The sequence below is a fragment of the Cherax quadricarinatus genome, chromosome 37, assembly GCF_038502225.1.
Source record: "Cherax quadricarinatus isolate ZL_2023a chromosome 37, ASM3850222v1, whole genome shotgun sequence".
Lineage (NCBI taxonomy): Eukaryota > Metazoa > Arthropoda > Malacostraca > Decapoda > Parastacidae > Cherax > Cherax quadricarinatus.
The window spans coordinates 12039065-12066672 of NC_091328.1; the positions used below are offsets into that span (position 1 = coordinate 12039065).

The 27608-nt window shown below is 40.7% G+C and overlaps 1 protein-coding gene across 7 annotated transcripts; it reads right to left on the bottom strand.

Annotated features, from left to right (window-relative positions):
• Nucleotides 1-2274: 2274 nt before the first annotated feature.
• On the bottom strand, nucleotides 2275-27494 carry LOC128702591 (uncharacterized). Of its 7 annotated transcripts, none has more exons than XM_070091895.1 (4): nucleotides 27227-27494; nucleotides 24804-24906; nucleotides 7574-7745; nucleotides 2275-6074 (listed from the first exon to the last, which is right to left on the bottom strand). In XM_070091895.1, the coding sequence occupies exon 4, from the start codon at nucleotides 6058-6060 to the stop codon at nucleotides 4318-4320; it is 1743 nt and encodes a 580-aa protein (XP_069947996.1). In that variant the 5' UTR covers nucleotides 6061-6074; nucleotides 7574-7745; nucleotides 24804-24906; nucleotides 27227-27494; the 3' UTR covers nucleotides 2275-4317. The 7 variants fall into 7 exon arrangements, with proteins under 7 accessions (XP_069947996.1, XP_069947994.1, XP_053652878.1 ...); XM_070091893.1 differs by having other exon boundaries at nucleotides 24804-24909; XM_053796903.2 differs by having other exon boundaries at nucleotides 24804-24920.
• Nucleotides 27495-27608: the final 114 nt, after the last annotated feature.

Genomic DNA, 27608 nt, shown 5'->3' on the forward strand with positions numbered 1-27608 from the left:
TAGGACAGAGAGCTAGATGACTATTATTATTAAGGTATTATAATTGGGAGGGAGCACTAAGCCCATAAGGATCATACAGCACAAAAGAAATTTCGATCCAAGGAAGGGGAAGATATATCCACTTCCTTAGACCAGGTGCCCCTTTCAAGGCACTTTCTTTGAGAGGAGTGGGACAACTAAAACACTAAATACATCACACACTACCCTGATTTTACATTAGGTCAGAACTAAGGTATCCCATAGCTAGGAGGGTAGCTCAATCAGCTCACACTCTGAGTGTCTGTGGTTTGGGCCCCAGTATGGATGGAAACACTGGGCCATTTCCTTACATCTGCTGTCCCTGTTACCTGACTGGTGTGGGTTGCAGCCTCAGGGGTGGTAGTATACTTCGGATAGGGCCAGGACTTTGAAATGAGCTGAGGTATGATAACAGCTCTTAGGCTGGAAAATTGGTAAGTAAAAAAAAAAAAAAAAACTCGGATGGGCCAGTGTCAGTGCCAAGGAGAGACTTAGAAGGATTCAGCCTCCTCGAAAATTACCTCAGCCGCCCATATTAAAAAAGTAAGTGGTAATAACGCTGTTTCAAAACAAATCTGCTGCTCTTGGAATGGCCCATGGTGGAATAACAGTACCAAATGAGAAACTGTGAAGCATTCTACTTAAATGGTATACAATATTGACAAATTGATGGCTAAGACACGTGTCAGCACTTGAGTGTCTTTGTCAAAGCGTTAAGCCTATGCAGCAAGCTTCAGTCGAATACAGATGATTATTTCACTGGAGACATTAGTAGAGAGGTAATCTTGAGGTGATCAGTCCCTTAGCCTAAGCAGAAACACCAGGCCAGAGACTTATATACTGGCCTAGAAGTGAGGTGTAGCAACTGGAGATGATTTACCTTTGCTATCCAAAATCGAGAAGCTCATATGTAAGGGATTATAGTCCTTAATAACATCACAAAGTATTCTCAACCCCCCCATAGTGGATTAATTGAAATTTGTCTTCACTGAACTTTATGTCGTTTTTTGCGACCCATTTAAATATTTGGTTGATGTCCACTTGGAGATTTGCAGTGTCTTCGATGAATGACACTGTCATGCAAATTCGGGTGTCATCCGCAAAGGGAGACACAGTGTTGTGGCATACATCTTTGTCTATATCAGATATTATTATTATCAAATACTGTAAAGCACTCAACTGACAAGGGTCATGCAGTGCTGGGGGGCAGAAAATAGTGCCGGGTCTATAAACAGCTAGTAGTTGGAAAGGGAATCAGAGGTGAGGGAAGAAAAGGGCTGGAAGGAACACTTAAAGGCAGTTTGGCTTCAGGCAAAACAAAAGCACAAATGATGCAATTATAAAAATGCTAGACCTACTTTGCACAGCACTTGAAAATAATGAATATCCATTAGGACTCTTTGTCACCCTAAGAAAAGCTTTTGATACAGTAGACCACAGCATTTTATATCACAAACTTGATCATTACAGTATCAGAGGTCATGTACTTGCATATATCGTCTTACCTTACTGACAGCAATATGTCTCTATTAATTAAGGACACAACCTCTTCAACAAGACCTCTGGACATTGGCATTTCACAGGGAAGTGTCCTCAGGCCCCTGCTTTTCCTCATATACAAGGGAACCTCCAATGAGGGGAGTATTCACAAGAAAGTGCTATATGAGTGGTATTATATACTGACAGGTATGTTAATAAGACACAATACTTGGTTTATGGCATTTTATTGAGACATTTCATCCACAAGGGGCTTTATCAATTCTCAAAAGTTATTAAAATCCCTGGTTGACAAAATGTCTTCTCGATATGCCATTAACCACATATTGTGTCTTATTAACAGGATTTCTTGCCAGTCAGTACCTGACCAGCTGGGCTGTGGTTCATATGTTGGTTTGCGTGTGGCCATTTTCACAGATCAAGCGCACCTCAACAGCCTCAAGGCTGATGAGGCACACTTGTAGGAGCAGGGCACTTGGGAATTTTAGTCACACATCCCTTGAAGAAACATGCCACTGAGAATTCAAGTCGCACACCCCTTACAGGAGAGGGCCACTGAGAATTTTGTTTAGAAGGCCAGAAACAAGAAACCTTGTTATGAGAATCAAATGAAATCTGAGGGGATCTTGCAAGTCTGACAAAGTTTATGTAAAGAAAGACAGGATGGAGACAAAAATAAAGAACAGATGAGATTGTAAAAAATGAAATTAAAAGAATGCTAATTATAATTATAAATTTTGAAAGAGTAAAACAACAATAAAAATTATAATGGTTATTTTATGCCATGCTGTAGCCTGTTTAAAAATTTAAAAATGAAATTATATGTTATTAACAGGGAAGCACTAAATCAATAAGGTCATACAGCATTTTTGATCAAACTAATACCTAGCTTGTCTCTTACAATAATGTGTTTCCAAGATGCTACCAATAGTACAGTACAGTATAACAGCTTTCATCACACACCGATATTAACCTTCCAGCTTCATCACACTCAGACATCACTCTACCTCCATCACATGCAGACATCAACATTTCCAGCTGCAATATACAGCTAACCATCAAATTGGAGAGACATTTCAGTCTGTCCTGGAATATTTTCACATAAAATGTCACTGTTAGCATAATCATAGAGAAGTGCTAAACACACAAAAATATTACAGCACCTAAGAAATGGGAGTCGTACAGTAATTAGGCTGGATTAAAGAAATAAGAGGGTACCACCAATGCCTTGAACCAAGAGAACTTTACCAGGAACATGGCACCCCTTCCCCATCTTGAAGGGTTGAGACTAGATAATGACTTTTTAAATACACAGGTAGCTGTTTTGCCAGAAGTGTGAAGACATCACAGTTTAAATGGTCCTTCAAACTGTGACATCCCCACTCCTCCCTCAGTGTGCAGGCACTGTACTTTCCACCTCCAGGACTTACATTTGGCTGATTTGTTTTCCTGAATTTTTTCACGAATGTTACCTTACCCATACTCCAACAGCACATCAAGCCATAAAAACCACTTGTCTCCTCTCCTCTGATGTGACATGCTCACACAAGTCTGCTGGATGCTCAAGTACCTAGCACTCAAAAACTCCTTTACCCCCTGATTTATACACACTCTTAGTCGTCTATTCTGCTCCATCCTCCCTAAATGCCCAAACCACATCAACAACCCCTCCTCATTATCATTATTACCTTCATGGGGGACCACTAAACCTATCGAGGTCATTCAGCATCTGGAATAATGGGAGGCATTCAGGTTCAACCGAAGGAAGGGGAACACAGGTCTATTGCTTTAGATCAAGATCCCCTCACTGGCATCAAGGAACATCCCTTGAGAGGCAACCCCTCCCCAACCCTTTGATTTATACTTTTGGTAACATCACAATTCTCTGCATCATAGTCACATCATATATTGGCCTCAAACATTACATCTCTGCCTTCTGTTTCTTCCTTTCTGCAACATTCAAAGCCTATGCCTCCCCCCCTAAGTAACAGTGTTGTTACTACTATACTCTGGTACATTCCCCTTCCTCCATTGATAAAGTTCTCCACAGATGTATCAACACTCCACCTACTTTATTTCGTTCCACCCTCCTTATCTAGTCTATGATTCACCCTGTCTTTTATAGACCCATCTGCCAACAAATCCTCTCCCAAATATCTGAATACATTTACTTCTTCCATACGTACTCACTTCTCCAATTTGATATCCAATCTTTCATTGCCTAGATTTTTTGTTACTCTAATTACCTTGCTCTTTCCTTTGTTCACTTTTAATGTCCTTTGATATACTCTCCCAAATTCATCCACCAACCTTTGCAACCCTTCTCTGGAATTATAAAAGAACCATTTCATTTGCAAAGAACAACTGTGACAACTCCCACTTTGTATTATCTTTTAATCCTACATCTCTTCCCAAAACCTTAGCATTTATTTCTTTACAACCCAAACTATAAATATTTTAATCATATTGACATTATGCATCCTTGTCTAAGGTTCATTTTCACTAGGAAATAATCCCCCTCTTGCCTGATGATTCATTATTAAAATAATGGGAAACAGTGAGCCCTTAGGAGTCATTCAGCATTTGGAAAATTGGAGGTAATTAAGTTTGATCCAAGGAAGGGGGATGGTAACTCAAATTCCTTGGATTAGGACTCCTCCCCTTGAAGAATTAATAATGATTCAGGATGGATATAAACTTCCACACATTTTTTATGTCCAATTTGTGGGTTAATTGTGATTTTTTCAGCCATGATATATTTACTTTTAATCTACATTCTCAGCTTCAGCACCTTCAGAATTACTAGTCATGCCCTTGGGGGTCCAACATCAACATCACTGCCCTCTTCAACATCTGTAATAGTTCAACATACTGAGAATTCTTTCTCTCATCAAGGATAATTTCATCTATGAGAGACTTAGGGCACAAGGCTTCTTGTCTCATACCAAGTTCATTAATTTTGTGTGTGTGTTTCACTAAAGCTATGACTTGGGTGGTTAGCTCCTTCTCAAGGTCGTGTAATTTTTTTGTATTCATCTCAATCTTTGTTTCCAGCTCCTTCATTTGGTCCATTAGGTCATCATATTTAAGTTTTTCACGATGGTCAAATTTTTCCTTGGGTAATTCACAAATTACATATTTTTCTTTCTCAATCTTATGGAGTGCCATATCATGAGAGCACCCACTGTTACTGCAGATTCCACTAAAACCAATGGGACATCTTGTACTCGTTTTTCTTTTCATAAGTCCAACAGTAAGCCCAGCAGTTAACCCAATGACAGTTCCAATTCCTCCACCAATTGCAACACCTACTGGGCCGCCAAAAACACCCACCTCTGCTCCCATCAATGCTCCAGCACCTACTGCACTGCCAACACCTGTAAATGCTGCAGTACCAACACCAGTACCAGTTCCGGCCAATGCAGCAGTACGATTGGACGAGTCCTCACAAAAATTTATGCAGGTTTTCAAACATATCTCACAATTATGAGCATGAAATCCCTCAATTAAAGAAGATTTTTCTACTATCCGATTAACTTCAATATTTGTACATGTGATTTCATTTGTATCCTCTGCAACTTTATTCAATGCCTTTTTCTGAAAATTAATTGTGGTGATAAGGTCGGCAGTGTGTTTCACAACAAGCATCAGTGTAGTTTTTGTTTCTTCAAGGAGTTTTTCCTCCTGCCTAAGATCTCTCATATTTTTTAGGCTTACTGGAGTAGAAATCTGCAACTCGTTAAAAAATCTGGAATACTCAGCTTGCATCCGATCCCATCTACACTGAAGATACACATGTCTATCTCTTTGAGAGGCATTATCACAATGTGAGGCATACAGAGGATAGTTGTCAAGTTGGTACAAATTGACAAACTGTACTTTGGCATGATTCATTATATCTTCAATTACTGAGGTATCATCTGAAGCAAATGTTGCCAGAAGTTGTGTTATATCACCAATATTGCTCTCAAAAACAGAGGTAAAATCTTCTAGTATATTTAACAGGTTTACTGATATCCTGTTTTCATTTGCCTTAGTTACTAGAGCAATACAGTTAAGATCATTTATACCATAGTCATTTTTCAGGAAATGGGCCACTCTCTCCATCAGAACTTTCTCTTCATTTTCTCTCGTGTTGCCAAAGCCAGGTGTATCGATCAACATATAATTACACTCTTGAGCCATTCCTGCTTGATGGTAAACAATATAGGCAGTAATATATTCTGTCTGACTCTCTACCTGAAGGAGGTTATCTCTGTAAACTTGATCTTTCAACTGAAACCTAAAATTATCATCAAAGTCTACACCAAAAAGAAAATTGATCATGGCATTGATGACACAAGTCTTCCCAGCACCTGTCTGCCCCAGCAGGAGAACTGACTTGATGGGCTCCTCATTCTCAGGTCCAATGGTCATCACTTGTATCTTATGGTCTTCATCTCTGTGAACATCTTTAGTTTTTATCTCATAGGTTATAAATCCTTCCTTCTCCCTTACTATCATACAGCAACTCTTTATAAAGTTCTTTAGCTGGATATTCTCCATCTTGCTGCACAAACCTGGAAATATTCTATAATTACTTATCCTCTTTTTTTTTATAGATAGAATAATTAACTCCAAAGCATTATATATCAAAATACATTATGCATAAAAATTACGAGGGGTCAGCCAGCAACTTGTAGCAACTCTCTGAATGTTGCATTCTCACTCTTGGCAACAACATTGTGTGCATGTCTCATTATCAGTATTGTATGGTATTTCATGAAGTGCTAATCTCTAGTGGGTCATTTAGCACAAGGAGTGGTGGAGGTTCAATCCTCTATCTGCTAATCATGGTCTGATCTCTGACCAATAGAGGCCTCGTTATTGGTGACCTGGGGGAAGACACGAAACGTGCTCCTCCCACTATGCATTTGTGCATCTTATTATCATTAGTATTCCATTGATGGAGAAGTGATAAACTCATGAGGATTATACAGTGCCTGGAAAATGGAAGGCAATCAGAATTGATGTGAGGAAGGGAAGAGTAGCTAGACTTCATGAATCAAGAGTTCTTCATTGGCATTAAGACAAATTCCCTTGAAGGGTGCTGAGGCCAAAGTAGTCCTGTGTTGCGAGATTAAAGAGTTGTTAGCAAATGAACTGAATGATCTTCATTAATTAACTCTGACTGTTATTGCAGTGTTTTATCAGTTCCTAATGTTTTATGTGGTGCCAAGAGTGTGATCAGTGACAGAACAAGAGGCATGCTTATGCAAGCCTGTGGATATGCTTAAACAAATAACAGGCATATTGCAGAAAAACAAGTGGTCAGCACACTTGAGTTTAGCGACAGTACAAAAGCAGGTGATAGCAGTTACAACAGCAGGCGATAGAAGCAACAGCAGCAAGCTCACACTATATTTCACCGGCCTCTGACAATTAATTCATAGACAACACAGGTTATGCATGTTAGTCAATGAAACTGTAGAATGATAGGAGAAAATGTGACATACTGTACTAAATATTAAGTACCAGTGTATCTATAAAGAAAAAAATCCAAAATGAAGTAGATTTATACCTCCACAGTATAATGAGTTGGAGCCCATTGAGGTAACTGAAAAGTCTGATTAGTGTGTGATTAGGTAGGGTATCTCCACTTCCCCAATAACCCTTGCCCTCTAGCTAGGCCTGTATATCAAGATACAGTAATTAAAATTAATCTTGAATAGAAATGTCTTCCTGTCTTCTTTTTTCGTTCCTACAAATACTGTAGAATACTCTAAAATATTTTGAGGAGCACAACTTTAAAATGTCTGAAGAAAGTGACATTTTCTTATTTTTATTATATTTACTTTGTATAATTTTTCTATTTTTGACACTTTTTAGGGGCCAGCACTGAACCTTGATTAAGATCTTAACAGTTTGAAAAGTTGTCCCAATAAATGCTTGTTCTGCAAAGTATGTCTTTTCTTTACAGCCTTCAATTGGAGCAGCACATAACTAGCAGAGTGATTTGGTAGGGCCAGTAATGAATCTTCCCTCTTACATCCATTCACCAAAAAAGACTGTTGCTCACAAGTGGGTCATAGCTCCAGGGGCGGGCTGAGGTTCCTGACGAGAGAGTACATCCGTTTTTGTGGGTGGCAAGCACATGAAGGCAGCATCAGCAAGTATCAATGGTGTGTGAAGCCCTGGCCACTGGAGCCCAAGGCACTGATGAAAACCATGATCTCTCATCCCCAAAAAATCTGCCCTCAGGAAAAATATTATTATTATAATAAAAAAGAAGCGCTAAGCCACAAGAGCTATACAGCGCTGCAGTGTAGGGAAGGAAGTGAGGGTATTGGGCGGCAGAAGAGGGGAGGGGTGATCAGTAGGTTACAGAAAACAGCGGGGCAGGGGATAGTGCAGGGGTAGAGGGTAGCAAGAGGTTGAGGTAGAAAGGGCTGAAGGTATCATCAGAGTTTGTGAAGTAAGTCAGTTGTTGTCAAAAAGTCAATGAGAGAGTCCGGATGAAAGGTGGGTCCATCAGTGAGAAGGGAAGGTAAAGAGAGGGCAGCGGAGTGAAGACGACGTTGGAGGTAAATTCTGTGTGCTCGTTGATAAAGTGGGCAGTCTAACAGAATGTGGCTGACCGATAATGAAACCTGACAATTCTCACAGAGAGGAGCAGGGCGCCTCTCCATGAGATATCCATGAGTAAGACGAGTATGGCCAATGCGAAGATGGGAGAGAGTAGTCTCCCAACCTCAGCACTGGTGACAAGAAGACGGCCAGTAACCTATACTCGGTTTAATAGATTGAAGTTTGTTACCAAGTAGAGTAGACCAACGTTGTTGCCAACGGGTGTGAAGGTGGGTAGCTATTTGCAGCAAAATAGTCCATAAATGGAACACCTCTATATGAAACTGGTAGGTCATGTACTGCTGACCGGGCAGTAGTGTCTGCCTGTTCATTGCCCTGTACGTCAACATGACCAGGGACCCAACAAAAAACAATATCTTTATGCTTGGTAGAGATGCGGCATAGCCAAAGTTGGATACGGAGGACTAAGGGGTGAGGTGTATCAAATTTCTGTATAGCCTGTAAAGCACTAAGGGAGTCTGAGACAACCACAAATGATGACACCGGCATAGATGCAATACAGATAAGTGCTGCAAGAATGGCATACAAAGAGATACAAAGAACAGAGTGTATACCACCTATGCAAGTGGATACGGGCTGCTGTGTAATGCAGTGAAGTACGAACAAATAGCTGATGGTACGGAATATCAGTGCATAGAAGAAGGGCACTTTCATTAAAGGTCCCATCAGGAAAAGGATCTGAAGAATACAATAAATTATAGCCTGAGATGGGATAGATAATGGCAGAGTGTAATTTTGGTTCCTGTAAGCAAACACCAACAGGGAAAAACTGGGAGAGCAACATCTGAAGCTCACCACAATTACCCCTGAGGCCGCGAATATTCCACTGTAAATAGGCCATGATTGGCAATGATAAAGATACCTGAAATCTGCAGGTAAGGGAACCTACGGACTAGAGGGGCTAGAAAAGTCCACATGCGGTGGCAAAGGAAAACGTTCAAGTAGCGAAGGAACGGTGCGTTGTGAAGAAAGGAGTTGCACAGATGGAGAAGAGGAAAGAGAAGGAACAGAGGGTGGATCAGTGTCCATTGATGGTTTGGTCTCTGCAATATATTCAGAGATTGCCTCAAGTGTTTCGGAGTTCAGAGACATCGTATGGGAGACAATATTGGAGATGGAAGGAGGAGGAGTTTGAGTAAAGATCGGAGCTGTAATGGACTGTACCAAGGTAGGGGGGGCGAAAGGGTGGAGGGAATTGGAGAAATGTGGGAGGGGACAGAAGAGGCAGAAACCTGGGAGGTGGCAGAAGAGGAAGAAACTTGGGAGGGGACAGGGGAGGAAGGCACAGTACGAGGAGGAGGATGAACCTCCATACTTGTAACAGAGCCAGTGAAAGGGGAAGACCCAAGTACAGAGACCGGGAAGGTAAAATGTGGAGGTGGATGAAGGGAAGGAGGGGTTAAAGGAGAATTTTTGGACCACTGAGAAGTAGAGGGACGATTGGGAGGAGGTGTCGTACGAGGTCTTGTCGATACCGGGGTTTGTGAGGGAGAACACAAAGAAGTGAGGACAGACTGAGGAGTTGAAGTAGGGACGTCTGAGCCCAGGACAGCAAAAGAATTAGATACAGGAGTGGCTATGGGACTGGCAACCACAGAGGAGGCTGCAGAAGATGTGACCCCAGAAGTGGGGGGACGCTTTGAAACACGAGAATAAGAAACACGGGGCAGTCTCCCTTGGAGGCGGAGATGAGAAACCGCCATAGCATAAGGGACACCTTCTGCCTCTTGGAGGCAACGAATTTCCCACTCATTTAGGTAGACCTGGCAACGGCAAGAGAACGAAGGGTGAGCCTCATGACAATTAAGGCAAGAGGGAGTTCGACTGCAAGACTTATTAGAATGGTCACTGGCACCACAGACTGGGCATTCGGCTATAGATCTGCAATATTTTGCTGGGTGGCCAAATTGCCAGCAATTCCTACACTGTTGCGGTGTAGGGATCACCTTCCGAACTTGTAACCGATGTCCTGCTACATAAACAGAGGATGGGAGCTCACGGCTGTCAAAAGTTAAAAGAGCCACATTGCAAGGGTATCGTCTTTGCCCGTGGGCAGGAAGAACATAAGAGTCTACCTTGAGAATTGGGAGATCTTGGAGTTCCAGCTGTTCGAGAATGTCAGTGCCACATGTCTGGAAATTCTGTTGGACTATGGTATGGGGCAGAATAACAGTACCACTACAAGAATTGAGGGAATGATGTTTTTCGATAGTGATAGGAATAGTATCTATATGTGAAAGAAGAGAAAGATCATGAGCTTGGGTAGAATTCTGGACTGTGATGATGTGTGTACCATTCTTAAGAGCATGAAAGTAAATATCTCTACCAACATAGCATAGGAGTGCTTTGCCAATACTATGGTTGGAAAGATAGGCAGTAGAAGAAGTTGGTTTAAATGTAAATGTAAAGAATTTAGTCCATTGTGTGGTCCGAAACTGGGTGTGGAGAGGGAGTGCATGACGTGTCGGTCTTTTCCGAGTAGAATGGGAAGGTAACGAAGTAACATCAGGAGATTGTCGTTGACATTTAGAAGTGGGACCAGAGTCGGTCCGATGTGGGACGGGCTAGCGATTCGAAAATTACCGCACCGTAGAGGGAGAAGCCGGAAGCATAGTCAAAGGAGAGCGGAGGTCAGACAAATCGAAGGAGACAGTCGAAACCTCGGCACCTGAAGCGGGTGATGAAACAGCACCAGCAAGAGGTACAGGGGCCTTAGGAATGTCCGAAGAGTGGCCAAAAGACGAGGCGAGGTCAGAACGGGGTGCGGTAACAATAAGGGGCCCGGGGGTAGCAGGGTCATGGATCGGGTACTCCATGGTTAGGTTACTTCTTTCTTTTTGTTTTTAAGAAAAAAAAAAAGAAAATAAAAATAAAAAAAAAAAGAATAAAAAAAGGGGGGGACCGGGGAGGGATAGTTCCTAGGAGGAATGAAAGGGCCAGAAATCTCCCTCCACGCCCAAGAGGACCTCAGCACCACAAGTAGCGCAGATGCAGCATGGAACCTGTGCCATACCCTACCCATCATGCCAGTAAACCAGCAATCCGGGATAGCAACCTCACATCTGCCAAGCTACCTCAGTGGACAAAAGAGAGGGCGGCCGGATATCCGCCACAAAGCATACCTCCTTCGGCCACCACCCCCGGAATCCAAAAGGTGGCTTCCAGAGATACACCCGTCGCCCGAAAGACACCCAAAGCCACCCTCCGGGATACCGGAGAGGGATCGGGACATCCCCAGGCGATCCAGATTCCACGGCAAACTACGCCACCGCCAAGAACCTCAACGGAATGGGATGGACCCCGGTACCCTTTCCCCTACCTAGGAACTAGCGTGCCTTTGGGAAAAAATCCCAAAGGCCAAAAAGGAAGTGCAAAAGGGAGGGGTGGGGAGGAGGAGGAGGATGGGGAGGATGGGATAGGGAAGGGGGGATTGGGGGGTAATTAGGTTCAGTCTGAGGAAGGAGACCGACAGGTCTAATTCCTCAGACCAAGAGCCTCTTCACCATGCCAAGGAGCCCCCCCTTGAAGAGGATCAGGAAAAATAAAAGCACCTAAAAACTAGATACTACAGCCTCTCCTTACTTAATGACAGAGTTCCATTCCCAAGACCACGTCGGTAAACAAATTCGTTGCTAAGTGAGAAGCATACTATAATGGTAGTAGGTGTGTCAACAATCTTGGATATTGTTTTAATGTCACCTTTGCACCATTTATAACATTTCTGGTATATTTTAAATGTTTATACTGTACAGTAGTGTACTGTATATTGTAATAAACAAAATAGAGGAAATAAGCTGTGAGGGAAAAGTTCAATAGATAGGTGTAGAGGGAATATATATAGTATCCGTAGTTTCACTGCCGGCTTCTAGTTAAGGTAGGGTAAGTCAATCTCCCGTTTTTCCCGCCTTTTCTCCCCCTCCCTGAAATTGATAGTTTGTCTGCCGGCTACTTGTTAAGGTAGGGTCAGTCTAGCTCCCGTTTTTCCCGCCTTTTCTCCCCCTCCCTGAAATTGATAGTTTCACTGCCGGCTACTTGTTAAGGTAGGGTCAGTCTAGCTCCCGTTTTTCCCGCCTTTTCTCCCCCTCCCTGAAATTGATAGTTTGTCTGCCGGCTACTTGTTAAGGTAGGGTCAGTCTAGCTCCCGCTATCCCGTCCCCTCCCTCTTCTCCCCCCCCCCGAAAGGTGACGTGTGGGGCTCTGGTTAAACAGTAAATCACTAGACTCACAGCTCCCAACTCTACTGTAAGTACATGCCTGCCTTGTATTCTAGTGGATTTATAGGTTGAAAGCTTCACTTTTGACCAATAATAAACTTAGTCCTTTCAGTCTTGCTCTAGGTTGACTGTTGTAATAATCACCACGTCTTTTGAATATTGTACACTACCATGAAGAGTGATTATTTAAGCAGTGGGTAACCTGTCTATCTTTCCAGCTTGGATGTCAGAGAGGGTCACCTGGCAATCAACGAGTAGAACAAGAGAAGGACTAATGTCCAGAGACTTCTCCATTTTGTATTGAACTACCTGTGCACCTGTATGAAATTGCAGGACGTAACTCCACAGCATTGCAGCGGTAAAGAACCTGCTTTCCTGTCTTCGGGATAGAATACTCACTGGTATACTGTGAAGAACTAGCCAGTGGATGGTCACCAACACCTGCGACCTCCCCCCCCCTTATCATCAGCAACGGCTACGGTTTCAACAACAGTGTCACCAACACCAGACACCATTGTAGATATTAGTGTTGAGTTCAAATGTTATTTTATTCATTTCATTTTTCATTTTTCTTTCAAATAGGATATACCTTTCATGTTTTGATGTTTTATGTTTGATTTAATAAATAGTGTTTATCTTTGTGAATTATTATTTCTTTTTCTATTCATTAATTTTCCTGAGGAGGAGCCAGCCTGAGTAATACTGTCTGAAGTTGTTACAGGGCTGAGTAAGCCTTCACAAGTGGCGACCTTGCCAGGATACAACTCTACTGAATCAAGATTCAACTCCATCTCGAATCTACCATTGGACCTTCAACGCTGCATACCACAGACGGTTACCACCAGCCATGAGTAATCATTCTCTATGGTAGGACTACAGTACAGGTATTTGAAAGATTTGGTGATTGTTATAGTCTCAATTTATTGTAAGTCAAGTCCGGCAGGATATAATATTTAATTCTGCCACCATTTATATGTAGCTTGAAACACTTTGGAGGATTAGACTCTAGGGACCCGAGATTTTCCAGTGACAACTTGTTTCATTGAGCTCTTTATTGTATCAAGGGAACTGTCATAGGACACTCTTGATTTGTTGGTGAGAAGATTGGATGGTCAAGGGACCCCATTCTACTTACTGTTTGCTCAGAGCCGGCATAGAACCCTTCGTTTTCGTTAATACATATTGTTTAATTGAAGCAGGGATCGAGCCCTCTGGTTTATTTACAGTTTGAGCGGAGCAGGAATTGAACCCTCCGTTTTCTTTAATACCCATTTCATTTCCCCTGATAGTTTAAGTTATTCTTGCAAGCATGGATGAATACCAGTTTTGGATGAATGCTGGAAGTAAGTTAGGAATAACAGGGAAAAATTTAGAATCTTTCATTAGTGCTAAGATTCAGGAAAGACTTGAAAGAGAGAGAATTGAGAGAGAAGAAAGACAGTTAGAAAGGGAAAGAGAAGAAGAAAAGAAGAGAGAGAGAATAGAAAGAGAAGAGAATGAGGAGAGAGAGAGAATCGAAAGAGAAGAGAAAAAGGAGAAAGAGAGAATTGAGAGAGAAATCCGAGAAAGACAGAAAGAGAGCGAGAAGACCAAAAAGAGCGTGATAGACTTGATCGTGAGGAAAGAGCTAGAGTACGTGAAGAACAAGTTAAATTAAGAGAACTTGAGGAAAGAGCAAAGGATAGAGAACACGAGTTAATAGAGAGAGAAAAGGATCGCGAGCTCGAAAAATCTCGCCTTGAATTAGAGAATAAAAAGTTAACTTTTACACAACAACAATTAGAGGAAGGAGTAATTGAACATCATGCAGCTAGGGCACATATTCCAACACCTAATTTACCTCCATTCACAGAGGGGGAAGACATAACTTCATACATTATCAGGTTTGAAAATACCGCTACCCTCTGTGAATGGCCTGCTGACACCTGGGCTACCAGGTTAGGAATGTTATTTTCTGGTACTGCTTTGAATATCTATGCAACTTTTTTGCAGGATATCATATGTAATTATAACCTACTAAAGAAGGCAATCCTTAACCCTTTGAGGGTCGACAGGCCCTCTCCGAAACTCGTTCTCAGGGTCGGCCAAATTTAAAAAAAAAAAAAAAATTATTTTCTCTTATGAAAAGATAGAGAATCTTTTCCCGATCATAAAGACACCAAAAGTTTGAAATTTGATAGAAAACTTACGGAATTATGCTCTCGCAAAGTTAGCGGGCTCGGCGATATTTACGCATCGGCGATTTTGCCCACTTTGAGCCCCATTTTCGGCCAATTTCACTGTACTAGTCGACAAAAAACATGAATATTTCGCTAGAACTCCATTTTTTCTATCGAATGGGTGCAAGAAACCACCCATTTATAAATTCAACTATCCAGTACAGTGGTCAGAATTTAGCAATTTTGCCAATTTCACACAAATTTCAAAAGATGCCAATTTCCGAATAGGGTCCAGAATAAACAAGAAAGACATTCCTGGCACTAAAATGACATTTCCTCTAGTCATTAGTCACGTCTCAAGGGCCCTCTTATATCCTTTTGCTTTCCACTTTGAATTTTTATTCTCACAAAAAATATAAGATTTACTGTTATGCAGACTACTGCATTAGTGTAAAAAATGGTATAAATATTATTGGTGCACTTGTAAAAGAATATTAGACTCACCAGTTGACGTGTATTGCACGCTTGGCACGATTTGTTTACTTTTGAAGTTTGGTAAAAATCGAACATTTCTGCTACTTTGAGCTCAATTTCAAGGCACCTTTCATTGTAAAACCAGTCAAAATCATCTCAATTTCTGTAATATGTCTTCCATTCTATAAAATGAGACCAAGAAAACTAGAATACAACAATAAATACCATACGAAAATACACTGCAAAGTCGCTGATTTATTAAAAAAAAATGGTCAAAGTTTTTTTTTTCTCATTATGCACTGTGTGCTGCAGGATTTTTTTTAGACTGTGCACACTGACCACATAGACCCATTCTTTCACATGAAGGCCTACCAGCTTTCTCCCACTAGATTTGAGGCCGCTAGAATTTATGAGTACTAGTACGTCAAAAACCCCTACGCGTAAAACGTACTAGTACGACCAAAACCCTCAAAGGGTTAAAGCATATCAAAAAACCACTAATTCTTACAGGAAAAATTTCAGGTATGCCACCTTACAGCCTGGCCAGAACTTTCAACTGTTACAGGTAACACTCTTTCGTTTGTTCGACTTTTGGATAGAGAGTTCAGGAATTGATCACAGTTATGAATCTCTTCGAGACTTCATGGTTGCTGACCAGTTCCTGACAGCTCTTCCTCACCAGATACGAACATTCATTAGAGAACGTAACCTGTTTAAAGCTGAGGAAGTTGCTGAGGCTGCTGACCTGTATGCTGAGGCTCACAATTCCTATAAAAACCTAAAGGGATCGAACCCTAAGGGCAAGGGTTCATCAGACCTTAAGAAATCAAAGCCTCTAGTGGAAAGTAAAATGACTTCTTTTATTCCTGTTTGTCATTTGTGTGGTGTTAAGGGACATAAACGTCCAGATTGTCCTTCTAAGAAAGTCCAAAAAGTTGGAAGATGTTTTAAAGACTGTAATGACCAAGCACCCTTCTGTTCAGGAACAGTTAATGGACTTAATGTATCTACCATTTTACGAGACACTGGATGCACATGTATAGTCATTTCTGATAAGCTGTTCCCTAATCTTAAAGAAACTCATTCCTCTGCTATACTTTCAGACTACTTGGGCCGTACAGACACTTTTCCTACCATCCGTTGTTACATTAGGTCTAAATGGTTCACAGGTTGGTCTGAAGCCGTACTAGCTCCCATCACTTCATGCTCCATACTAATAGGTAATGTAAAAGGTGCCATTCTTCCTTCTGAGCTTGACCTGTCAGCACCAAAGATGGACATAAGTGTTTCAGATCCTCTTCCTGTAGAGTCAGAGAAGCCACTCGAAAGTTCAGATGAGACAATGTCTCGCGAGATTCATGTGGGATTAAAAACCAGTGATGCTACTCTAGAAAGCAAGGAAGTAGGATCACAAGTTCACTTGTTAGATGAAAGTGAAGATATCACCTCCGATACCATAAATGTCTTGACTAGGGCTCAGACCAAAGCCCAGGTTTCTCCTACTGTCCATCCTTTGATTTTCCCTGACTTTAAGCCTTTAGACATATCGAAGGACTCCTTTGTCAAGTTACAACGTAATTGCCCTTCTCTTCAGAATTGCCATAATGCCGCTAAACAAAATCAAGTTATCCAAAGGAAAAACTTTTCATATAAATTTGAATATATAAAAGGTATCTTGTACAAGTCAGTATTCAAATTAAATTCAGATGAGACAGACTATTCCATCTTAGTTGTTCCAAGTCATTGCAGAGAGACTGTTCTTAAAATGGCTCATGACCTGCCAGTGGCCGGACATTTCTCGCATCGTAAAACTTTAAATAAAATTAGGGAAACCTATTTTTGGCCTAAAATGTCCTCAGATGTCACTAACTATTGTAGATCGTGTAAAGTTTGCCAACTGTCATCCTCCCGAGGTACCAGGCGAGTACCTATGGTCAAAATGCCTATCTTTACGGTACCGTTTGAAAGAGTAGCTATTGACATTGTTGGTCCTTTATCTCCACTTTCATCTGGGGGACATAGATATATATTAACATTGGTTGATTATCCTTCGAGTTTCCCTGAAGCCATACCCTTAAAGACCATAACTACTACAGAGGTGGCTGAAGCCCTTTTGTCCATCTTCTCCAGAGTGGGCATCCCTAGAGAAATTTTGTCTGACCGTGGGACACAATTCACATCTGACTTAATGCAACATCTATACCAACTTCTGGGAGTGAAGCCTCTCTTCACCACACCCTATCATCCCAGCTGTAATGGGAGGATTGAGTGCCAGCATTCGATTCTCAAGTCCATTTTAAGGAAACTTTGCTCCCTTAAACCTAAGGAGTGGCATCGTTACCTACCCTGTGCTTTGTTTTCCATGAGGGAAGTTCCCAGTGACTCTTTGGGGTTTTCACCTTTTGAACTTCTCTATGGTAGACAGGCCAGAGGTCCACTGTCCATCCTTCATGACTTATGGACTAATGAGGAGGTAAATGCTGAGGTTCAGTCTTCTTACCAGTTTCTCCTTGACCTTAGATCCAAACTTGAGGAGACCTCTGACATAGTTTCGAAAAACCTAAGCTTGTCAATGGACCAGTACAAAACCTATTTTGACTCCAAAAGTCAGAGGAGAAGTTTTAACGTAGGGGATGAAGTTCTTGTACTTTTGCCTATCGAGTCAAATAAATTATTAGTAGCATGGAAAGGTCCATATAAAGTATTAAAAATTTGTGGGAAAGTTGACTACCTCATAGAAGTCAAGGGGAAACCTAAGCTTTATCATATCAACATCCTTAAGAAATATTACCGAAGAAATTCGGTTAACTGCCTTAACAACTTTGACTTAGTTTTTCCACACGAACTTGATAAGACAACTGAAGAATGTAAAGTGTGCGTAATTGACACCTCTAACTTAGACTATGATGAAGAACTACATGACTTGGTCACTCTTGACCACTCGGATGCAACCAACATTAATATTAATGAATCTTTGGATGACCATAAGAGACATGAACTACTTCAATGTATGAGTAACTTTTCAGACGTCTTTACTGATATTCCAAGTGTTACCTCCACGGTAGTCCATAAGATTGACTTAGTGACGGACAATCCTATCAAACGGAAATTATACCCAGTTCCAGTTCACCTTAGGGATGCATTTGACCGAGAGGTAGACAAATTATTAAAACTAAAGATCATTGAACCTTCAGTATCTTCATATTGTTCACCAGTAGTCATGGTTAAGAAGGAGGATAATTCATATAGACTTGCTATTGACTTCAGAGGCTTTAATGCTATAACTCGGTGGGATGCTGAGCCTATGCCCTTAATAGATAGCGATCTACACAAATTTTATGACGCTTCCTTCTTTTCAGAGATTGATATTGCGCAGGCATATCATCAAGTAATGTTAGATCCTTCTTCTAAGCAGTACACCGCTTTTCCTACACACCAAGGACTGATGCAGTATAGAACTATGCCCTTCGGTTTGGTAACTGCCTGTACTACCTACGTGAGACTGATGAGAAAGGTCTTGGGTAATATGCCAAATGTTTCAGTTTATTTTGATAACATTTACGTAATGACATCTACGTGGGGCGAACATATCCAAACATTAACATCAGTTTTGCGTAGGTTACGCTCACATGGCCTCACTGCCAAGCCGAAGAAATGCTTCCTTGGGTATAACAAGAGTAGATATCTTGGACTGATACTTTCTAATAACTCTCTGCAGCCTCTCCCCAGTAAGATCAAAGCTTTATTAGAATTTAAATTCCCCAAAACCAAGAAACTCATGCGTAGCTTTCTTGGTTCTGTAAATTTTTATGCACGGTTTATCCCGAATCTTGCTGATCTTACAGGCATCTTATCGGACTTCCTTAAAAAGTCTGTGAAGGAACCTCTTGAACTTTCCGACGTAGCTTGGGAAAAGTTTAATGAGATTAAAAGTATCTTTTCGAAAGACCCTATACTTAAGATTCCAGATATTAATAAAACATTTTGTTTGAGAACTGATGCCTCCAATACTGGCTTAGGTGCGGTGTTACTACAATACCATGATGGTACTCCCTTCCCTGTATGCTTCCTAAGCCGGAAACTCCTTCCCGCAGAAACAAGATACTCCACAATAGAAATGAAATGTTTAGCCCTTGTGTGCGGTAACTCCAAACTTAAATTTTATTTGTTGGGAAAAGAATTCATTTTAGAAACGGACCACAAACCTTTGATATACCTAGAAACTTTTAAGGGAACCAACAGTCGCCTCTTGAGGTGGACATTGGCACTCCAGGCTTTTAAGTTCCATATTGTGTATATCAATGGTTCATCCAATTATTTCTCTGACTGGTTAAGTCGTGACAGTCAGTAGAAGATTTGTTGCCTTACACGACTTCCACATGTTAGAACTTTTTCCTCGCCTATTCTTCTTATACTCCTTGACTATAAGTCTTGGCATGGGGGAGTGTGAGGGAAAAGTTCAATAGATAGGTGTAGAGGGAATATATATAGTATCAGTAGTTTCACTGCCGGCTTCTAGTTAAGGTAGGGTAAGTCAATCTCCCGTTTTTCCCGCCTTTTCTCCCCCTCCCTGAAATTGATAGTTTGTCTGCCGGCTACTTGTTAAGGTAGCGTCAGTCTAGCTCCCGTTTTTCCCGCCTTTTCTCCCCCTCCCTGAAATTGATAGTTTGTCTGCCGGCTACTTGTTAAGGTAGGGTCAGTCTAGCTCCCGCTATCCCGTCCCCTCCCTCTTCTCCCCCCCCGCGAAAGGTGACGTGTGGGGCTCTGGATAAACAGTAAATCACTAGACTCACAGCTCCCAACTCTACTGTAAGTACATGCCTGCCTTGTATTCTAGTGGATTTATTGGTTGAAAGCTTCACTTTTGACCAATAATAAACTTAGTCCTTTCAGTCTTGCTCTAGGTTGACTGTTGTAATAATCACCACGTCTTTTGAATATTGTACACTACCATGAAGAGTGATTATTTAAGCAGTGGGTAACCTGTCTATCTTTCCAGCTTGGATGTCAGAGAGGGTCACCTGGCAATCAACGAGTAGAACAGGAGAAGGACTAATGTCCAGAGACTTCTCCATTTTGTATTGAACTACCTGTGCACCTGTATGAAATTGCAGGACGTAACTCCACAGCATTGCAGCGGTAAAGAACCTGCTTTCCTGTCTTTGGGATAGAATACTCACTGGTATACTGTGAAGAACTAGCCAGTGGATGGTCACCAACACCTGCGACCCCCCCCCCCCCTTATCATCAGCAACGGCTACGGTTTCAACAACAGTGTCACCAACACCAGACACCATTGTAGATATTAGTGTTGAGTTCAAATGTTATTTTATTCATTTCATTTTTCATTTTTCTTTCAAATAGGATATACCTTTCATGTTTTGTTGTTTTATGTTTGATTTAATAATTAGTGTTTATCTTTGTGAATTATTATTTCTTTTTCTATTCATTAATTTTCCTGAGGAGGAGCCAGCCTGAGTAATACTGTCTGAAGTTGTTACAGGGCTGAGTAAGCCTTCACATAAGGTTTATTATTATTTTTTTTTTATTAACACACTGGCCGATTCCCACCAAGGCAGGGTGGCCCAAAAAAGAAAAACTTTCACCATCATTCACTCCATCACTGTCTTGCCAGAAGGATGCTTTACACTACAGTTTTTAAACTGCAACATTAACACCCCTCCTTCAGAGTGCAGGCACTGTACTTCCCATCTCCAGGACTCAAGTCCGGCCTGCCGGGTTCCCTGAATCCCTTCATAAATGTTACTTTGCTCATAAATGTTACTTTGCTTTAATATACATTATTTAGGTATGCATACTGGTCAGAGAGCCCGTCATAAGTCCAAGTTGTCAGTAAATGAGTACATTGCTAAGTGAGGAGAGGCTGCACTTATAAAGACCTTAATCTAAAATACAAATTTTCAAAATACAGTATTGTACAATAAAGTACAGTATACAAAATAATCTTGAGTACTGACAATGACAGAACAACAAATATACAAGGCTTCCAATCAAATTCTTGAAATGGGGTAAAGTTTAATTCACAAAATACCTCATACATAGCGTATCAACTGGGAAAAATACTGTATTTTTTAGTGCAGAGTGCTACTGAGTACGTACAGTGGACCCTCGCCTAATGATGGCATCGCATAACGTTAAATCCGCCTAGCGATACATTTTAACGCAAAAATTTTGCCTCGCCTAGCGCTAAAAAACTCGCTCAACGCGATTCGTCCGAGACATGTCCACATACGGCCTGAGCCAGCCTCACTTGTTCCGTGGGTGGCAGTGTTTACAAGCCAGCCTCCGCGGTCACATCCAAGCATACAATCGGAACATTTCGTATTATCACAGCATTTTTAGTGATTTCACCCGCAAAGTAAGTGACCATGGGCCCCAAGAAAGCTTCTAGTGCCAACCCTACAGGAATAAGGGTGAGAATTACTATGGATATGAAGAAAGAGATCATTGCCAAGTATGAAAGTGGAGTGCGTGTCTCCGAGCTGGCCAGGTTGTATAGTAAACCCCAATCAACCATTGCTACTATTGTGGCCAAGAAAACGGCAATCAAGGAAGCTGTTCTTGCCAAAGGTGCAACTTTGTTTTCGAAACAAGAGATCGCAAGTACTCGAAGATGTTGAGAAACTGTTATTGGTGTGGATAAATGAAAAACAGATAGCAGGAGATAGCATCTCTCAAGCGATCATATGTGAAAAGGCTAGGAAGTTGCATGAGGATTTAATTAGAAAAATGCATGCAACTAGTGGTGATGTGAGTGAATTTAAGGCCAGCAAAGGTTGGTTTGAGAGATTTAAGAATCGTAGTGTCATACATAGTGTAATAAGGCATGGTGAGGCTGCCAGTTCGGACCACAAAGCAGCTGAAAAATATGTGCATGAATTCAAGGAGTACATAGAAGCTGAAGGATTGAAACCTTCAATTGTGTAAACCTTATAGGTAAGGCTTGGAAGGGAGTGACTAAGAGGACCTTGAACTCTGCTTGGAAGAAACTGTGGCCAGAATGTGTAGACAAAAGGGATTTTGAAGGATTTGAGGCTAACCCTGAGAAGCGTATGCCAGTTGAGGAATCCATTGTGGCATTGGGGAAGCCTTTGGGGTTGGAGGTTAGCGGGGAGGATGTGGAAGAGTTGGTGGAGGAGGACAATGAAGAACTAACCACTGATGAGCTGCTAGATCATCTTCAACAGCAAGAGGCCACACCTGAGGAAACTGCTTCGGAGGAGGGGAGAGAGAAATTGAAGAAGTTGCCTACTTCAAAGATTAAGGAAATGTGTGCAATGTGGCTTAAAGTGCAAACCTTTTTTGATGAAAATCACCCTGACACAGCTATTGCAAGCCGTGCTGGTGACTATTACACTGACAATGTTGTGAAACACTTTAGGAAAGTCATAAAGGAACGAGAGGTACAGGCCTCTATGGACAGATATGTTGTGCAACAGAAGTCCAGTGACTCTCAAGCTGGTCCTAGTGGCATTAAAAGAAGGGAAGTAACCCTGGAAAAGGACTTGCTACCTCAAGTCCTAATGGAAGGGGATTTCCCTTCTAAACACTAAGACCATCCACACTCTCCCCTCCTCTCATCCCATTAATCATCACCAGATCTTCAAAAAAGGTAAGTATCATGTAACTGTGCATGTCTTCTTCAGTTTGTGTGTATTAAAATTAATATTTTATGTGGTAAAAAATTTTTTTTTTCATACTTTGGGGTGTCAGGAACGGATTAATTTGATTTCCATTATTTCTTATGGGGAAAATTAATTCGCCTAATGATAATTTCGCCTAACATTGAGCTCTCAGGAACGGATTAATATCGTTAGGCGAGGGTCCACTGTATATCTGCTTGAGTACCACATTCCAAGCATTGTAGCACAGCATATCTAAATAAAATTTTGTATTAAAGAATAATTATTAGTTCTATCAAGAAAAGATACTTTGGATCCATATGGCACACTGCTGACAATAATGAAAAGATGCACATTGCAGAACAAGCTTTTGTTATGATAACATATTGTTGTGTAGAGCTTTAGCAGGTCTTGAAATGTTGTCTCAGTAAAAGTTTATTCTGCAATGCAAGTCTTTTCTTCAAAAGATACTTTCATGTCTTCTAAATCAACTTCCTAGTATCCTCTAAGAATTAGTTACTTAGTGCACAAATAACCCACACTTAGGAAAGGAAAATTAATGACGATGCTTCAGTTTTACCAAAACATTGTCTTTACTTTCCCTCTCCTGATAGTGCATGTTATTTGTATATTGTTCCAGCCATGCTATTGTGACTATTATTTAGTTACTTAGTGAATCCTACAGAAAAATAGCTAATTTTATTGCTAATGATGGAGCACATCTAATTTATTCGAGGCTGCCAGGATCTTTGGAACAATTACATAAATGTCAAAATATCTTACAATATTCTTTTTTAAACTCATAAAAAATGCCTATTGTATAAGCTACATGCATAAGTTCAGTGGATCCTACAGACAAATGGCTGATTTTATTGCTAATGACAGAAAAACATCTAATTTATTCAAAGCTACAAGGAACTTTGGAACAATTACATAAATGACAAGATATCTTAGAATGTTCTATTTAAAACTCAAATATAAAAAATACCAGTAACAGACTATTGTATAAGCTGCATGCATTCGTTCAATTTAGAGAAACCAATCCAGTGTTAGGGATACATACTTGGCTGTTAGCAATGTGCTAACCAGTGCCACCGTTGTCTGGTTGAAAAGTTTTAATAATGGGTTAAAATGCAATAACAGACCTGTTATAATTATAGGTAACTGCTAAACCCATAGGGCTCAATACAGTGCCTGGAGGATGGGAGGTAATCAGATTTGATGCAAAGTAGGGTAGCTCCAATTCTTTGAATCAAAAGCATTTCAAGGTAGCCTCATTGATGGGTGTAATCTGTAACTCCCAGGGTGGTTAATGTTTGTCAGTGCCAATTTACTGGAATATGTATCTAAATAAAGAATAAAATGATTGAATAATTAATTGTGTTTCTTGGGAAATGCTAAGCTTGTAGAAGTCATATATACACTGCCTGAGAAATAGGAGGTAATCAGATTTGTACCACAGAAAATGAGGGTAAATCCATTTTCTAGGATAAACAATATACTGCATTAAAAATAAGCAAAGCTGGGGAAAAATCTATAGGCAGGATGAAAACTTTCTTATTTCTAACTACTCACAGAATAGGTGGGGTTCAAACTCATGGCAAGCTAGTCATAAAACTGGCAGACCAGTGCACTAACCACTGTACTATGCTTGCCTAATAAGATTCATCTAACTAGAAAAGTTAGTGTAAGTCCCAATTTGACCAAAATTGTGATTTTTACAGAGTAATCTCACGCCAACATGGCAAGATCTAGCTCTTATTAGGCCAGTATGATACAGCTGATAAAGCACTAGCCTGCTAGGTTTTAAGACTAGATTGCCATGGGTTTGAATCCCAGCCTTTCCACGAATTATTCACAATTGTGTTGTGATTTTGCATGTTACTTCTCACTCTTATGTAGCACAAGTAGAAGATTGGTATAAATAAACAGGATATAAATAATTTGCAGAAAATACTCGAGACAACCTGCAGCAATGAACTTAAGTTCAATGAGTTTAAATTCACTTTATTATTATTAAATTAGAAACATGCACTAAACCACATGGATCATGCAGTGTGTAACTGAGTGAAGCATGCTACCAAATAGCATAATTTAAGCAAGTGTTTTGGGAAGTTTTAATTACAAATTAAAGATGTAAATGCATGGGAATGGTTAGGTGTGAGGAGTACCTGACTAACATGGGCCAGAAGTTTACTCCAGTGCTTCTTTGTTCTTAAGTTTGTACACCATGCACAACACTCATCTGCATCATGGTAAACAGCTCTTACAAAACTTCTGAAAAGAAACTTCAAATTATTTACAATAAAATTGTAATGTTCATCCTAAATATGGGTGCAAAATAACATGGTCAGGATTAATTAATTAAAATAATTAATCTATTTATATTATAAATATGATATTATTTCTATTTCAGTACTGTAAACAGTATTACAATGCTTTTTTCTACTGCATATACACTTTAACTCCTTAATTACATATCACAGGAAAGTCTTGATAAGTCACAAGTGAATCTATCTGAATCATACTAGGCAGTAGGCTGGTGGAGAGCAACCATTCATCATGTCTGGCATGCAAATGCACTCTATCTTTGCATCAACATACATACTCATCAAGACACCCCACATCCTGACATATGTAGCCTGTTTTTCATTGGTAATTTGTAGTTGAACAATATTTTATTTGTTTATGTACCTAACCTAAACTAGCATCACCTAAAATAAAAGTAAATTATTTTCTGCATATAGAGAGTCTTGAAAGAATTTACATTGAGTAATATATAAGGAAATGAACAGTGTAAAATGAGGATGGGACGGAAGAAAGGTTGCACATTCAAATCATGAAAGCCTTATCTATGTTACCCTGACTATGCATAATTTAATAAGTTTTTATTGAGGCTTTGGGTAGTTTCACCTAACATACAAAATTCTTTTTACAATGGTTTTCAGGGCACACAGATGCCCTTAAAACCACGAGGAAGTGCTAAATTCATGGACATCAAACGGTGCCTGAGGACTGAAAGGCACTTCAGGTTCATTCAAGGAACTGGAGCACAGAACCAATTCCATAGATCATGAGCCCCTCACCAGCTTCACTACATTTCCCCTTGAGGGGAACTGTACACCTACAACAGTATACCTGGAGTTTACCTGGAGAGAGTTCTGGAGGTCAATGCCCCCGCGGCCCGGTCTGTGACCAGGCCTCCTGGTGGATCAGAGCCTGATCAACCAGGCTGTTGCTGTTGGCTGCACGTAAACCAACGTACAAGCCACAGCCCGGCTAGTCAGGAACCGACTTTAGGTGCTTGTCCAGTGCCAGCTTGAAGACTGCCAGGGGTCTGTTGGTAATCCCCCTTATGTATGCTGGGAGGCAGTTGAACAGTCTCGGGCCCCTGACACTTATTGTATGGTCTCTTAATGTGCTAGTGACACCCCTGCTTTTCATTGGGGGGATGTTGCATCGTCTGCCAAGTCTTTTGCTTTCGTAGTGAGTGATTTTCGTGTGCAAGTTCGGTACTAGTCCCTCTAGGATTTTCCAGGTGTATATAATCATGTATCTCTCCCGCCTGTGTTCCAGGGAATACAGGTTCAGGAACCTCAAGCGGTCCCAGTAATTGAGGTGTTTTATCTCTGTTATGCGCGCCGTGAAGGTTCTCTGTACATTTTCTAGGTCAGCAATTTCACCTGCCTTGAAAGGTGCTGTTAGTGTGCAGCAATATTCCAGCCTAGATAGAACAAGTGACTTGACGAGTGCAAAGAGTGCAAAGTTAACCTAGGATAACCTAACATTGTTAAACAATGTGGTCATTGCAACTACACTGTATATTTATTGGTTAATTTGAGTACTGTGTCATGATGGTAGTGAAACAGTGACTGAAGCTGACACAGAGGAGGAAATAACAATACCTGGCCTTATCTAACTTGATTATGAGCACATATGCCATAGTCCTGAATTCAACATTGACTATCTAGGTACAAAGGCACGATATAGGTGTTTCGGGTATATTTTGCGTAGAAACCATTAGATGAGGTCAAATTTAGATGGTTTAGTGAAGTTAAAGCAATAACAGTACCAAACTGTACCGAAGATCTGCATATTAGCTATAATCAAGATTCAACAAAATAAATTTATATGAATATATATTTATTTTGACAAACCTTCATCTTTTCTACTTGGCACATCTTGCCAAACTTTCAGCAAAACTGTTACTATACAAGAACACAGTGTCACAGCAGTACAGTTATATAGATTATTATACATAGCAACATATGTGTAGAGAACCTGGGATAACCCAAAAAAAGACTTATTTCCATTGGGGTCCTTTAAGGATCAGTGTCGAGGTCACATTATTATTATAATCAAGGGGAAGCGCTAAACCCGTAGGATTATACAGCGTCTGGGGGGGGAATGTGGAAGGCATTCAGGCTTAATTTGGGGAACTGGAGCACAGATCCAATTCCCTAAATCAAGAGCCCCTCACCAACATCAAGGACCCTTCCCTGAGGGGTGTCGAGGTCACAATTAAGTTTATTTAGGTACAAGTGCATATAAATAGTCACACAAATTATCATACATGATAACAGGTGTAAATTACCTATGATAACCCCAAAAAATTGATTTATTCCCATTGGGTTTCAAAGTTCAATATCAGGGCCACACTTCAGGGTCTTCATAAGGATACGTGAAGTTAACTTAGAAGTTCCTCTCCTCCCGGTGACTGCAGAGTTGTGATATGGTGTGACTAATTATGCTGGTTCACTGTAATAAGTGATTACTGGTGGTCACTGCTTGTGGTAGTCAACGTCCTTTACAAGTTCTTGTCACATCACGGGACCATAGTTGGTGTTGGGGGTCTTCAGGGCCACCGAAGCTTACGCTTTAATAATGAAAGTAATAGTTATTTATTTATTTATTTATTTGAACATGATACAGAGAAGTACAAAGAAATACATTAGTTAAAGTGCAACATGCCAAAG